At 37.0% G+C, this 10,787-nt stretch overlaps 1 protein-coding gene across 6 annotated transcripts in view; it reads left to right on the forward strand.

Moving 5' to 3' along the window:
* ASIP (agouti signaling protein) overlaps positions 1-10,787 on the forward strand; it is a 39,049-nt gene that overhangs the window by 9,029 nt on the left and 19,233 nt on the right. The window contains exons 1-2 of one of the 6 annotated variants that reach the window (XM_026862081.1): positions 168-432; positions 10,148-10,243. The exons of 1 other annotated variant lie outside the window; for it this stretch is intronic. Coding sequence is in view for 1 of the 5 variants with exons in the window: in XM_026862082.1 (XP_026717883.1) it covers positions 10,230-10,243 (14 nt within the window). In the remaining 4 variants the exon portion in view is untranslated. Of the gene's footprint in view, positions 1-167; positions 433-10,147; positions 10,244-10,787 lie in introns of those variants that run through there. 4 more of the 6 variants (XM_026862082.1, XM_026862080.1, XM_026862083.1 and 1 more) reach the window with 4 other exon arrangements.

Raw genomic sequence — 10,787 nt, forward strand, 5'->3', positions numbered from 1 at the left:
AAAAAAAAAAAAAAAAAAAAAAGGCAGCTTCACAATCTCCTAGTGCCTTAAATAAGAAGTAGTAAAAAAAAATAATTTTTTTAACTTTTGATGTTTACAAAATTTTCTGGTATGTGGATTATGAGGAGTGGTTCCAATGCCAAGGCAGGGGGGGGGGGGGGAAATAAAGCACTGAGCAAAAGAAGAAGTTCAAGTAGAAAAGAATAGACTGTCTATCCTCATTGTACTTTTGTCAGCTAAAATTTGGTAAATGCTTCTGCACTGCTTTCGGGAGGAGGTGATATTTAAAAGCAGGCTGCTCAGCTGTCAAACCGGAGGACAAACAACTCCAAAAGCTTTGCCTATATTCTCTGCAGATCAGCAGAACAAGGGAGACCAGCTGCATTGATTTTCGTTAGGGCCTGATGAATAGGACAACAGCTTACTGTTTCGGTAGGACCAAAACATTTAACCTCTTCTACAGGGCGTTTAACTTCCGCTGCGTTGCTGGGACTTAAAAGATCGTGTTTTACTGCACCATGGCATGGGAAATATTTGTCTTCCTTTGCACTCAAATCAGTCCTGCAAATCTATCTCAGTGATCTGGGAAGCAGTAAAGTTTTAAAACTCTCTTAACTTTGATATTTTACCTTTTCGCTCTTCTGCATTTATTTGCTCCAGTTTTCTGTTCAGCTTCAAATATTTCTTTTTAAGTACTGCCCATGATTTAGATTGTTTCAATTCTGTTTGATATATCTGGCTCTTCAATTTTTTGTTGTAAATTTTGCTTCTTAGTCTACTCGTATCTAAGGTTTTTTCTGAAATTATTTTAAACATTATATTATCTCTATACACTCTTTTATTGTGTGATTTTAATCTTAAAGTACATTTCCTAAGCTGTATTTTTTCACTGCTTCAATTGGTTAGCTAAATTATTTTTTTTCCCAGTCCAAGTGAGGTAAATAAAATTGCTATATAATACTGAAATAAAATCTTTATTTTCCTGAAGCTTTTATCACTCCTGAAAGATTTTAAGTGTATAGTGTTTATTTGTTTTGGGAGTGGTAATATTTCTTTTCAAACTTTGGACTGTAATTCTTTCTCTAACTTGCCCTGTAAGTTCTCTCTGTAGCACATCACAAAAAAAGTAATTCTATGCTATACATATCCAAGTGTCTAATCCTCCATTAATATTTGTAATATTCTATAATTTTATGCAAGTTTAGCAAGCAACAGTTACTTTATGAAGTTAACAAGATATGAAACATAGAGACAATTTATGATTGCTATTTGTAATACCAGCATTTTTCTCCCAAGCTAAAGTTCTACAGCACTTCTATCAATTTTGGAGTGACTGCGGTCACAGAAAATGAACAATAAAATTGTTCATTTTATTACATTTGTAATTTTCCTATACAGGTGCATTTCTTACTGTTTTCCACAGTTTTGTCTACTTTTTTCCCTACTTTATTTCTCTTTGTGTATTATAATAGCTTGCTCTCTTTCGAGTTGCAGCCATATGATGAAAGATAAAGATAGCTCATTGTGTCCAAAAGTGCTTTTGTTGTTTTGCTGGCATTTTCATAGTTTGTGGGCCATCTTCTTAACGTCAGAAACACTTCTGATCGAGACAGGAAGGGTCTTTAGAGGCATTATTTGACTGTAGAGTCTGCACACACACCCCCTTTGAGCTACATGCATTTTATTTGGGTAGTTTGAAGTCTCTCCAGTCTATATTTTAAGCAGTTTTAGTCACAGTCTCTCTCAAAATGGTCTTTTGAGGCTATTGGGGGGGGGAGGGATTTTTGTGGTTTATTCGTGATAGTTGTTTGGGGCTTTTTTTGTTGTTTGGTTTTGTTTGGTTTTTAAAAATAACATGTTTCTTGTTTGGCGTTCCAAATATTGAAGTTGCACTGCCCTATGCATCTCTCACTGTACAGAAAAATAATTTTTTCTGCATTGAAGCAGGTTCAAGACAGCTTTCATGAGCATTCTAGCCTAAATACAAAAAATATACAAATGATCACAGATAGAGAAGATAACTAGGGAAAAATGTTCTTTTTCTTGTACATGGAAAAGAACAATTCACTGAAAACAGAAGCATTTTGCCAGCTTCAGTATAGGTTTTTATCATTAGTAGTCCCGTTAATCTGTTACACATGAACTGACTTGTAAGTAGAGCTACACGCATGAATTAGCCCACAGTATTTCGAAGAGTAAAGACCTACTAAACCCCGCCATTAGATAGCTAACACCTTGCTAATTAAGTGTGCATGCTCATGTGGTATACGTATTTGAACAGAAGAATTATTGCCTAACGTTTTTATTTTTTTAGTTTTAACATTTCTTAAAAATAGCAAATGTAACACAAAAGCCCACTGACTTCTTGAATAGCATTTGCTTATGAAATTTGTTTTTCAAATCACACTAGTTCTCTTTAATTTTCTTTGACTCAGGTGGTTAAAATGTTATTTATTTTGAAATAAGTATATTGAATTTGAGTTATAACGAAGTAGAAGACAACACTGACCAGCACTCTGCTCAGGAAGCACCCACTACACCTTTTCCGTTTGCTTCTCTCTGCATTTTTAAATGTTCATGTCATGAAAAAAATCTGAGATGTATCCTCACCTACAAATACTTAGGAAGACATTATATTAATAAGAGTGTTTAATTAAGCATTTGAAACCCACTCAACATGATAATCTTAACTGTTTAGCAAAATATTAAGTATGTTTTCATCCTGTCAATAGAAGTATCCCAGTTAAAAATGTGTAAACTGAGTGTACACATATCAGCCTGTTTCTATTCTTCCTGTAGAGCACATTTTTAGTGGATTTTGCCATGTACTTTGCAGAGGTGTCTATAACTGAAGTATTTCCTGCACCAGTTTAAAGCAACCCTGAAATAAGGAGCTCTGCTCAGAGCAGCTGCAGGTCCAATATCCAGCTGCTGATGGGAAGGCTGCAGCTGGTAACAACACCCGTGTTTCTTGGTGGTGGTAATAGGTTTGCTTAAAAGAAAAATTATAAAGGTGACTGATCCCACTGTGGGGAACCATCCGCAATGACCTGCACTGAATCATCAGTTGTAATGTATGATAAAATGAAATAAAGCTCTGTGCTGGGCGAATCTAGTTCAGTCCTGTGATCAATTAAAAACCTGAGTTAGAAAGAAGCCGTACAGGCACCTTTCTGAGACCAAACCTTTCAGAATCCACAATTACTTATTTCCTATCATGTTTTTATACAAAAAGTGGCAGAAAAACAAATTCAGGCAGACCATGTGAAAGTAATACACTTTGCATTTCAGGGGACACAATGTATGAAAAAAATAAGTACATGGCAGTTACTACATATTTTTTATATATACCTAAATAATATCTATGTATATATTATTTAAGGATTCACCCTGAGCTTTTTATCATTTGCATATTGCATTTCAAATCTTGTTGTTTCAGCTTTCTAAGATTTTGGAATGGACTGCTTCAGTAGGTCTGACTCAAAGCCTGACATTCTGGAGACAAATATGATTTATTTTCCTAGAGCTAAAGAGCTTTCAGAGATCTCAGTATTAAAAAATAATAACTAAAAAAAAAACCAGTCTACTTCGAAATAAGTAAGTGGAGAGGTAGGTCAAGTTGGTAGGAAAACTGTAGTGCCAGTGTCTTTCTCTCCAGGATTATCTGTGAGAAGTGTGTCCCCAGCACGCCTTAGCTGAAGTGAACATCCACACTCCTGGCACAGGCTCAGAGATCTGTAAGATCATAAATAAAACTGAAGGTCTAATCATTAGTTAGCACATAACAGGCAATTATGTACTTTCCAGCAATTTTGCTTAGAATTCATATTTCTTAGTAAATATATATATATATATAAATATATATATATATATATATATATATATATAAAGTTACCATAGTAGAAAACCCATATCAGCCTTTGGATAGATGTTCTAAAGCATAATTGTTAGTGAGCCAGAATAGTCCAGATCTAGGAAATTTTTTACACCTGGCTTCTCATTCCAGTGACTTCATTTCACTATACCTTTAGCATCTTGCTTGAAAACCCTTCTGTCACCCCATCCTCCCTCCATCCCTGCCAAGTATGTTCAGGAAGTGAGACACTCAGATTCTCTTTGGTGTTAAAGAGATTGAGCTTTGAGAGCTCTTTTTAGACAGACTTTTCCATTCCTTTGATCATTTTTACAGTTTATCCAAAACCTTTCCAGTCAATTAGTGGTGTTCTTCGAGTGTCTTCCAGAAATAGCCACACCAATCTCAAATAAATATTCTCTCTACTATTGAAGTTGATACTATTTTCTCATTCAAGCACTACATTAGCACGTATCACAGCAGTGTTACACTGTGAGCTCATTTTCACCACAACTCCCAAACGCTTTTGAGTCACTGCTTTCCAGAACAGTATTTCCCATCCTGAAGGTACATTATTCATTTTTTTCTTAGATGTTTGTCCATAATTTTTTTGTTCTTAGAATGCGTGTTATTTTTCTATGGGTAGTTTATCAATTGACACGTATCTTCCAGACATTTTTCTTCATTCTTATTTCCCACTTATGGGCCACACATGGATTTCCCATCTTCCATCAAAAAAGCTGTGCCTCATAAAACTTTGTAGAGATAGTCCAGAGCTCTTGTTGATCTTGCATAGTTACCCAGGACTGATGTGTTTTTCTTCCATATGGCACACAATGGCTGAGTCACTGATGCCAGGTTTTCTACACACAGACAAGAGCAATGATATTGATCATATTCTTATTTTCTATTTCCTCATTTCTAAAAGGACATGTAAGTGCAACAGATTGATTTGCATTATGTTGCTGCAAACTTTAATGGCTCCAACTGCTATTATTTTCCATGCCACAGCCAGGATAACATGACCTTGCCCAGATGTGGAAGGAATGTCCAGAAACATCAATTTCTCCCCATAGTCGTCAGCAATCATGCCAGAAAGTTCTCCCCTTCCCCCCATTAAGCATTTTCTTGGCTGTGGCAGGCCAACATATGTCACCAATATGCAAGTGGTACCTTCAAGCAGAAATTATGCTTATTACCAGAGGAAGATTAACATAAAGTCAGAACCCTCTAGTTTAAGATGTCAAGGATATGGGCAAGCAGGTGAGTAGGATAATTGGAAGTTCTCTTACACAAGGAAAACAAATAAAATACATTTATCATTTTTTTTTAAATCTAGCCCTTCAAGTTTCCCTTTTGCAGGTCTTTCTGCTAACAGCTAAGGAGGAATTCCTGCCTTCTCCTTGCCATCCAAGCGAAGAGGGAGCCCCTGAGGAGGCATCTCCCAGCTCTTCCCCAGTAGTCTGATCCCACGTTATAGCTGCGGTATGTCAGAGCCAGGCTTGAGCACAGGCAGCCAAATCACCAGCAGCAAGGAAGAGGCTGCAGACCCTGTTGGCACTCCAGGCCCCAACAGTGTTTCAGATGTAACATCCTGGAAACATCACCAAGTCTGATCACCACAGCTGTACCCCGTCTTCTATGCATGTACCACACAGTAGGAATCTCCACCAACACTACATCTCCTATTACTCACTTCTTTCCGTTCACTGAAAAGAGGTATCGTATGGCACTCAGCACTTCTTCCAGTTCCGTTACCTTTACTGTGGAAACTCTCTGTCCTCTGACTTTCAAGCAAGTTGCTTAAAATTAATCAGCAGGAAAAGCCAGAGTGTGATTATATTTTGGTTTTATCATCAGATATAAATCAACTATTGTTCTTATTTATCACATCACCATGATCACCAGAAGGATTATTCTTGCCCAAATGATTTATGAAGCTAATCCACCATCAGCCTCCACCAGTCACAGATCAAATATCTCATAATTCATATCCTTTTTAAAAGAAATAACTTCACTTCTTACATGTCTTGACTGTAACATAAAAGCTAATTTGTTCCTGAATGTACAAATAGAACAAAACCTGACAATAGAGGCTTTATGGTGAATACAAATAGGAAATTTCATGTATCCATGTCTCTAAAGCCTGCATCTAGTCAAGCATAGGAAGAGAGTAGAAGGATGTGTCAAAAACATAATGTAACAATATGTAAGCTCTTACAAGATAATAATGGGATAAGTATTTCATATAGTTGTTTCTCTGGAAAGTGAACATGGAGCAACAATAATTTCACAGCTTCCTCTTTCCTACAGCCTTCAAAGATAGACACTTTGCCAGTTTCCCATTTTCTGAGAACATGCTTATCCTCCTAGAGACAGCTCCATAGAGCTGGAAGGAATTATATCTTACATTTCTCCTAAATGAGCTAGGAGAAAGACTTAATCATGCGGAAGATGAGGGACAGCCCAGAACACTTACAGAACACTTCATAAAGTGCCTTTAAATCCCAGTAGAAAGGCAGGAGTATATTTTCAAAAAATCAAAGGGTCTTGTCCCTGAGCTTAAACAACCTGAGGACCAAGGGAACACTGGTCTGATTTTAAAATTATAAAATATTATAAGAGGTTGATGTTAGTAAAAATAAATGAGAATGTTTGAATTCTTTGAAAACAAGAAGCAAAATGGAAATGTACACTGGAGATAAGCCCCCCTGATAATACTATGCATCTATTACATGATAACATATGACTTGAACTTAAACTGAAAATAACAACACAAAAAAAGACAAAAATTACCAAAAGAAATTACTCCATTCACTACTGGGGTAAAATCAGATAGTGAAAACACTTTACCTTCCACCAGTTAAACAGAAGTTTTAAATCAACCAGTCTAAACAACTTGCCACAAAGCATTTAACGTGCTGGCTGATGAACAGGGAGCTTATCGTAACTGGGATGTACGTTCAGCATTGAGAGAGAGGAGAGCTCCTTCCCTCTGCTGTCCTTAAGGCAGGAATCCAGGATTCCTTCTATAATCAGTGGACTGATCCATCCATCCATCCATCCATCCATCCATCCATCCATCCATCCATCCATCCACAACCCCACAGTTTCATCCCATACAGGTGGAATCAGTTGCTCCTTGAAGGAAGGCTATATAACCAGTTCAAAGGAGGTGCTAACTGTTAAGATGGATGGGAAGCTCATTTTCAGTAAGACATGGAACAGCTAGATAATTCCTGGTAACTTAAATGGCTATGTGGACAATCAGGCCATTATACGTGCACTCAGATCCTGGAAAAATTTTGGAGTAGAAAATAGAGAACTTGATTAAAAATAACCAGAGTGGTGTAAGATTATTTGGCATTGGTGAGGTCACTAAAGGAACACTGCCTCTAATGAAAAATCAGAAAACTGAACAGAAGACCCACGTGGATAACTGAAGACCAGGGAGAAAAGTAATTTATACTTCGTAATTCTATGGGCTCAACCTGTTCACCTGAGCTGGGGGAATATTGGGAAGTTATTTGTTCATCCAAGCACCTCTCAGGAGGGGAAAAAAAAGAAAACAAAGTCATTTACCACAGTGAAGAGAAAGGTTTAAAGGGATTCGGTTCCTAGAAACTGAAATAAGACAAATTTAGATTAACGATTTACCAGACACTTTATTACTTGGTTTAATCAAAAATTAAGCAGTGAAATCCAGACAGGGTCTATAGGCTGTCATAGAAGAACTCAGATCATATGATCACAATGGTCTTGTCTGCTTTTGTAAGCCAGTAGCTTCATTAAAGCTTTGCTTTCTCCCAGATATTTAGCAGCACATTGTATATCCAGTCCTATCGTAGGGGCTTCTGGCTACTTTCACAAGAGCTCTTTTAAATCATCAGTTCAATATTCACTTCTAAATCCACTGTAAACATACAGTAGCAAACACAATAGCTTTGTTACAGGCAGTATCTATGAAACAGTTTAGAAGAACCACATCATTCCTACTGAACGCTACAAAGAAGCACAAGAGTTACTGATTCACCGTGCCTTTTCCACTTCGGTAAACAACAGCTCTCATCATTCAGAGTTGCTTCTTTTGACATTAGTTGTGTCTAAATATTCCTGTTATTGCAGTCTGGTTTTAGTTTTAAAATTCACTCCATCCTCAACTGTGGCATCTAACATCTGTATGAAAAGCGAGACAAGGACTCAACCCTTTGGTTTATATGCACCATCACACTGATAGTTTTTAAGAGGCTGTAGTTTTGTCTGGGTTTTCATTTGTTATTTTTATCTGTGTTGGCTTTGAATATGAGAAGTGACATAGCAGACTGACCGACATACATTCCTAAATATGTCTGACTTTGGAGAGAGAATAATTATCTCCAGGCAAGCTATTCCAGTGCTTCCCTATCCCGAACATTGAAAGGTGTTCCTTATGTCTCAACTCTAACTTTTCTCCTGTGATTCAAACCTTGTTGTCCTGTCCATCCTGAGCAAAGAGCACAGCATCTGAGCAGATAGGGGTGGCTCTGAATGGTCAATAGAAGGAAGGAGAGCAAGCAGCATAATTTATAGTGAGTTACAGTAACTGAGATGAGCAAGATTTTCTTCTAGTAAGATTCTTCCTTTTTAGACCAAACATCGTTGATCTCTGAACCCCAGAGACTCTCGGCTTCTAGCTGCCATAGAGTGATTCTCACCCTTTTTACCATCCTGAAATTTGAGCCCTGATGGCATAGTGGACTCAGCTGAAGATCCTCAAGATGCATTTTTTTTTTCCTTTCCAGCCCATCCAAGCTCAACTAGTTTTGGTCTAAATAATGTGGTATATGGCCTAATTATAGGAGCTTCAATAGGTAAGTGTAGCTGCAGAGAGAAAAATAAATGCAGGGTGGTTTGAAAGAGCCTGTGCTGAGCTATTCCCTCCTTACATACACACACAGAGTTAAAAATTATTGTATTTATATTTATCTACAAAAATAATACATACAGCATCTGTAACTCAGATTTTAGAAATATACAAGCCCAGTTATGCCTGTCATTGCATCTTTCTGCACATGGCTAATCTTTTTAGATTGGCTGTGTGCCTTGTTTTTCTTAACTGTTCTGTAGTCATCAAGAAGCCCCAGGCAGTTCGAGGTCATAAGAAGGGTCTGTGTGTCTTTTGCAACAGCATCTGTGTGCATGGTTATCAGACACAGAAAAAGGAAAGGGTCAGCTTTCTCCCACTGATCAAATTATGACTATTCTTAACAGGAATAGACTGTAGAGGATGCCACAGTTTCATAGTGATGCTTTAGTTATACATATGCATGATGTGAGATACTCAAAGGTGTAAAAACTGTAAAGCCTCTGCTTCAGTTACTGAAATGTGTGTTGCCCCAAACTTTGAGAACACCACTCTTTCAGATTTTGGACACTGCAGTCCTCCAGGATTTGAGGACTTGAAGGATGACTGTTATGTTATTCTTTATTTAATGAAAGAACAGGCAACATTCTACACAAGAGTAAAGCCCAAAGTCAGTACAATTGAGTTTACTACAGAGATGGAACATGTCTCAGATACCCTAAGAACTGCCTTCCTTTTTCAAAGTAAAGAGGGAAGTTTGAAACAATTTTCACTCTAGCACATTTAACTTTTATTGAAAATACAGTAAAACAGTTTGATGCAATCAAGGAAATGAGGGAATGGCATATGTTAAAAAGATGCTTTTAAACTGTGCAGTTACAAGTAATAACAGTGTATATGGGAATCCTAAAAAAAATTCAAGAATATTTGACCCCTAAAGCATTGTTTCTAGGTATCGAACAAGATCCTTTTGCCTGATAATTTTCAGGTTTATCATGTGTATATAAAATGTTCTCACATTTGTCATCAACATGTATGAGGGAATGGAGGCCTGCACCGCTTTCCACATTAAGTTATCTCAGGTGGAGTATAAATAGGACAGTATCATTGGAGACATTGCTAGATCACATGTTATCTCAAGCACTGGAATTTTGTAACCCATTTATTACTTTTTGCTGGCATCCACTCTAATTTAAATGCATTTTTTGCTCCACATGGGTGACCAAAATTGAACACAACACTCTAAATGAAGACCACTATCTGCACACAGTATCAAATGCTTTCATATTTCTGTTACAAATACTTCTCTTGATACAACCTGTAACTGAATTTTCTTTTTTCACAGCTGCATCACATTGTCACTCTTGGGCATGCTGTGATCAATACAGCCATACCCCTTCTATCATTTGAAATCCAGAAGCGATTAAGTTCAGATTTTTTTTTCTCTCAAGCTTAAGTGTTTGAACTTGGCCTCTGCACTGTTGCATCTTAACCAGTTTCACTGCTTCATTCCTCAATATTATCCAGCTGGAGATGATGAGGACAAGGTAGGGAAAATATGAAAGAATGTAAAAAGAAGAAGAACCAAATGCATGAAAGGCAAGAGAAATTTGTCTAAAGGAAACTGTGTCAAAAGCAACAGGGCACAGTGGAAGACTGAAAATTAAACAAAAAAAAAGGTAGAACCAGAAAATAGAAATAAAAGTAGGGGAGCAAGAAGAGTAGACTGGGTTCAATAACTTAAAAAGATGTTAAAATTAAAATTGCACAAAAACCCCATACTGCATCTAATACTGTTGAAGTCTCTCTCATGCACTTATCTCTGTACAACATATACAGTTCGTTTCAGTAAACTGACTGTGGTTTTGGTTTAGAGAAACAAGAGAAAAGACAGCGTACCCTTTGTGCTAGGCCTCTATACTTGGGAATGATGAAAATAAATACGCAAAAGACCAGAGATAAGAGTCTGAAAAAAAAAAAAAAAACAAAAGGAATGAGAATGAACTGAGAGAAGTCCTCCAATGCCAGTTGCCAATTTGACTTTGCCTTTAGTCTTGTTTTCAATTTAAAGCCAAAAAGAAGCAGAAATTT

Source organism: Athene cunicularia (assembly GCF_003259725.1).
Source record: "Athene cunicularia isolate RWA chromosome 20 unlocalized genomic scaffold, athCun1 chr20_part1, whole genome shotgun sequence".
NCBI classification, from domain to species: Eukaryota; Metazoa; Chordata; class Aves; order Strigiformes; family Strigidae; genus Athene; species Athene cunicularia.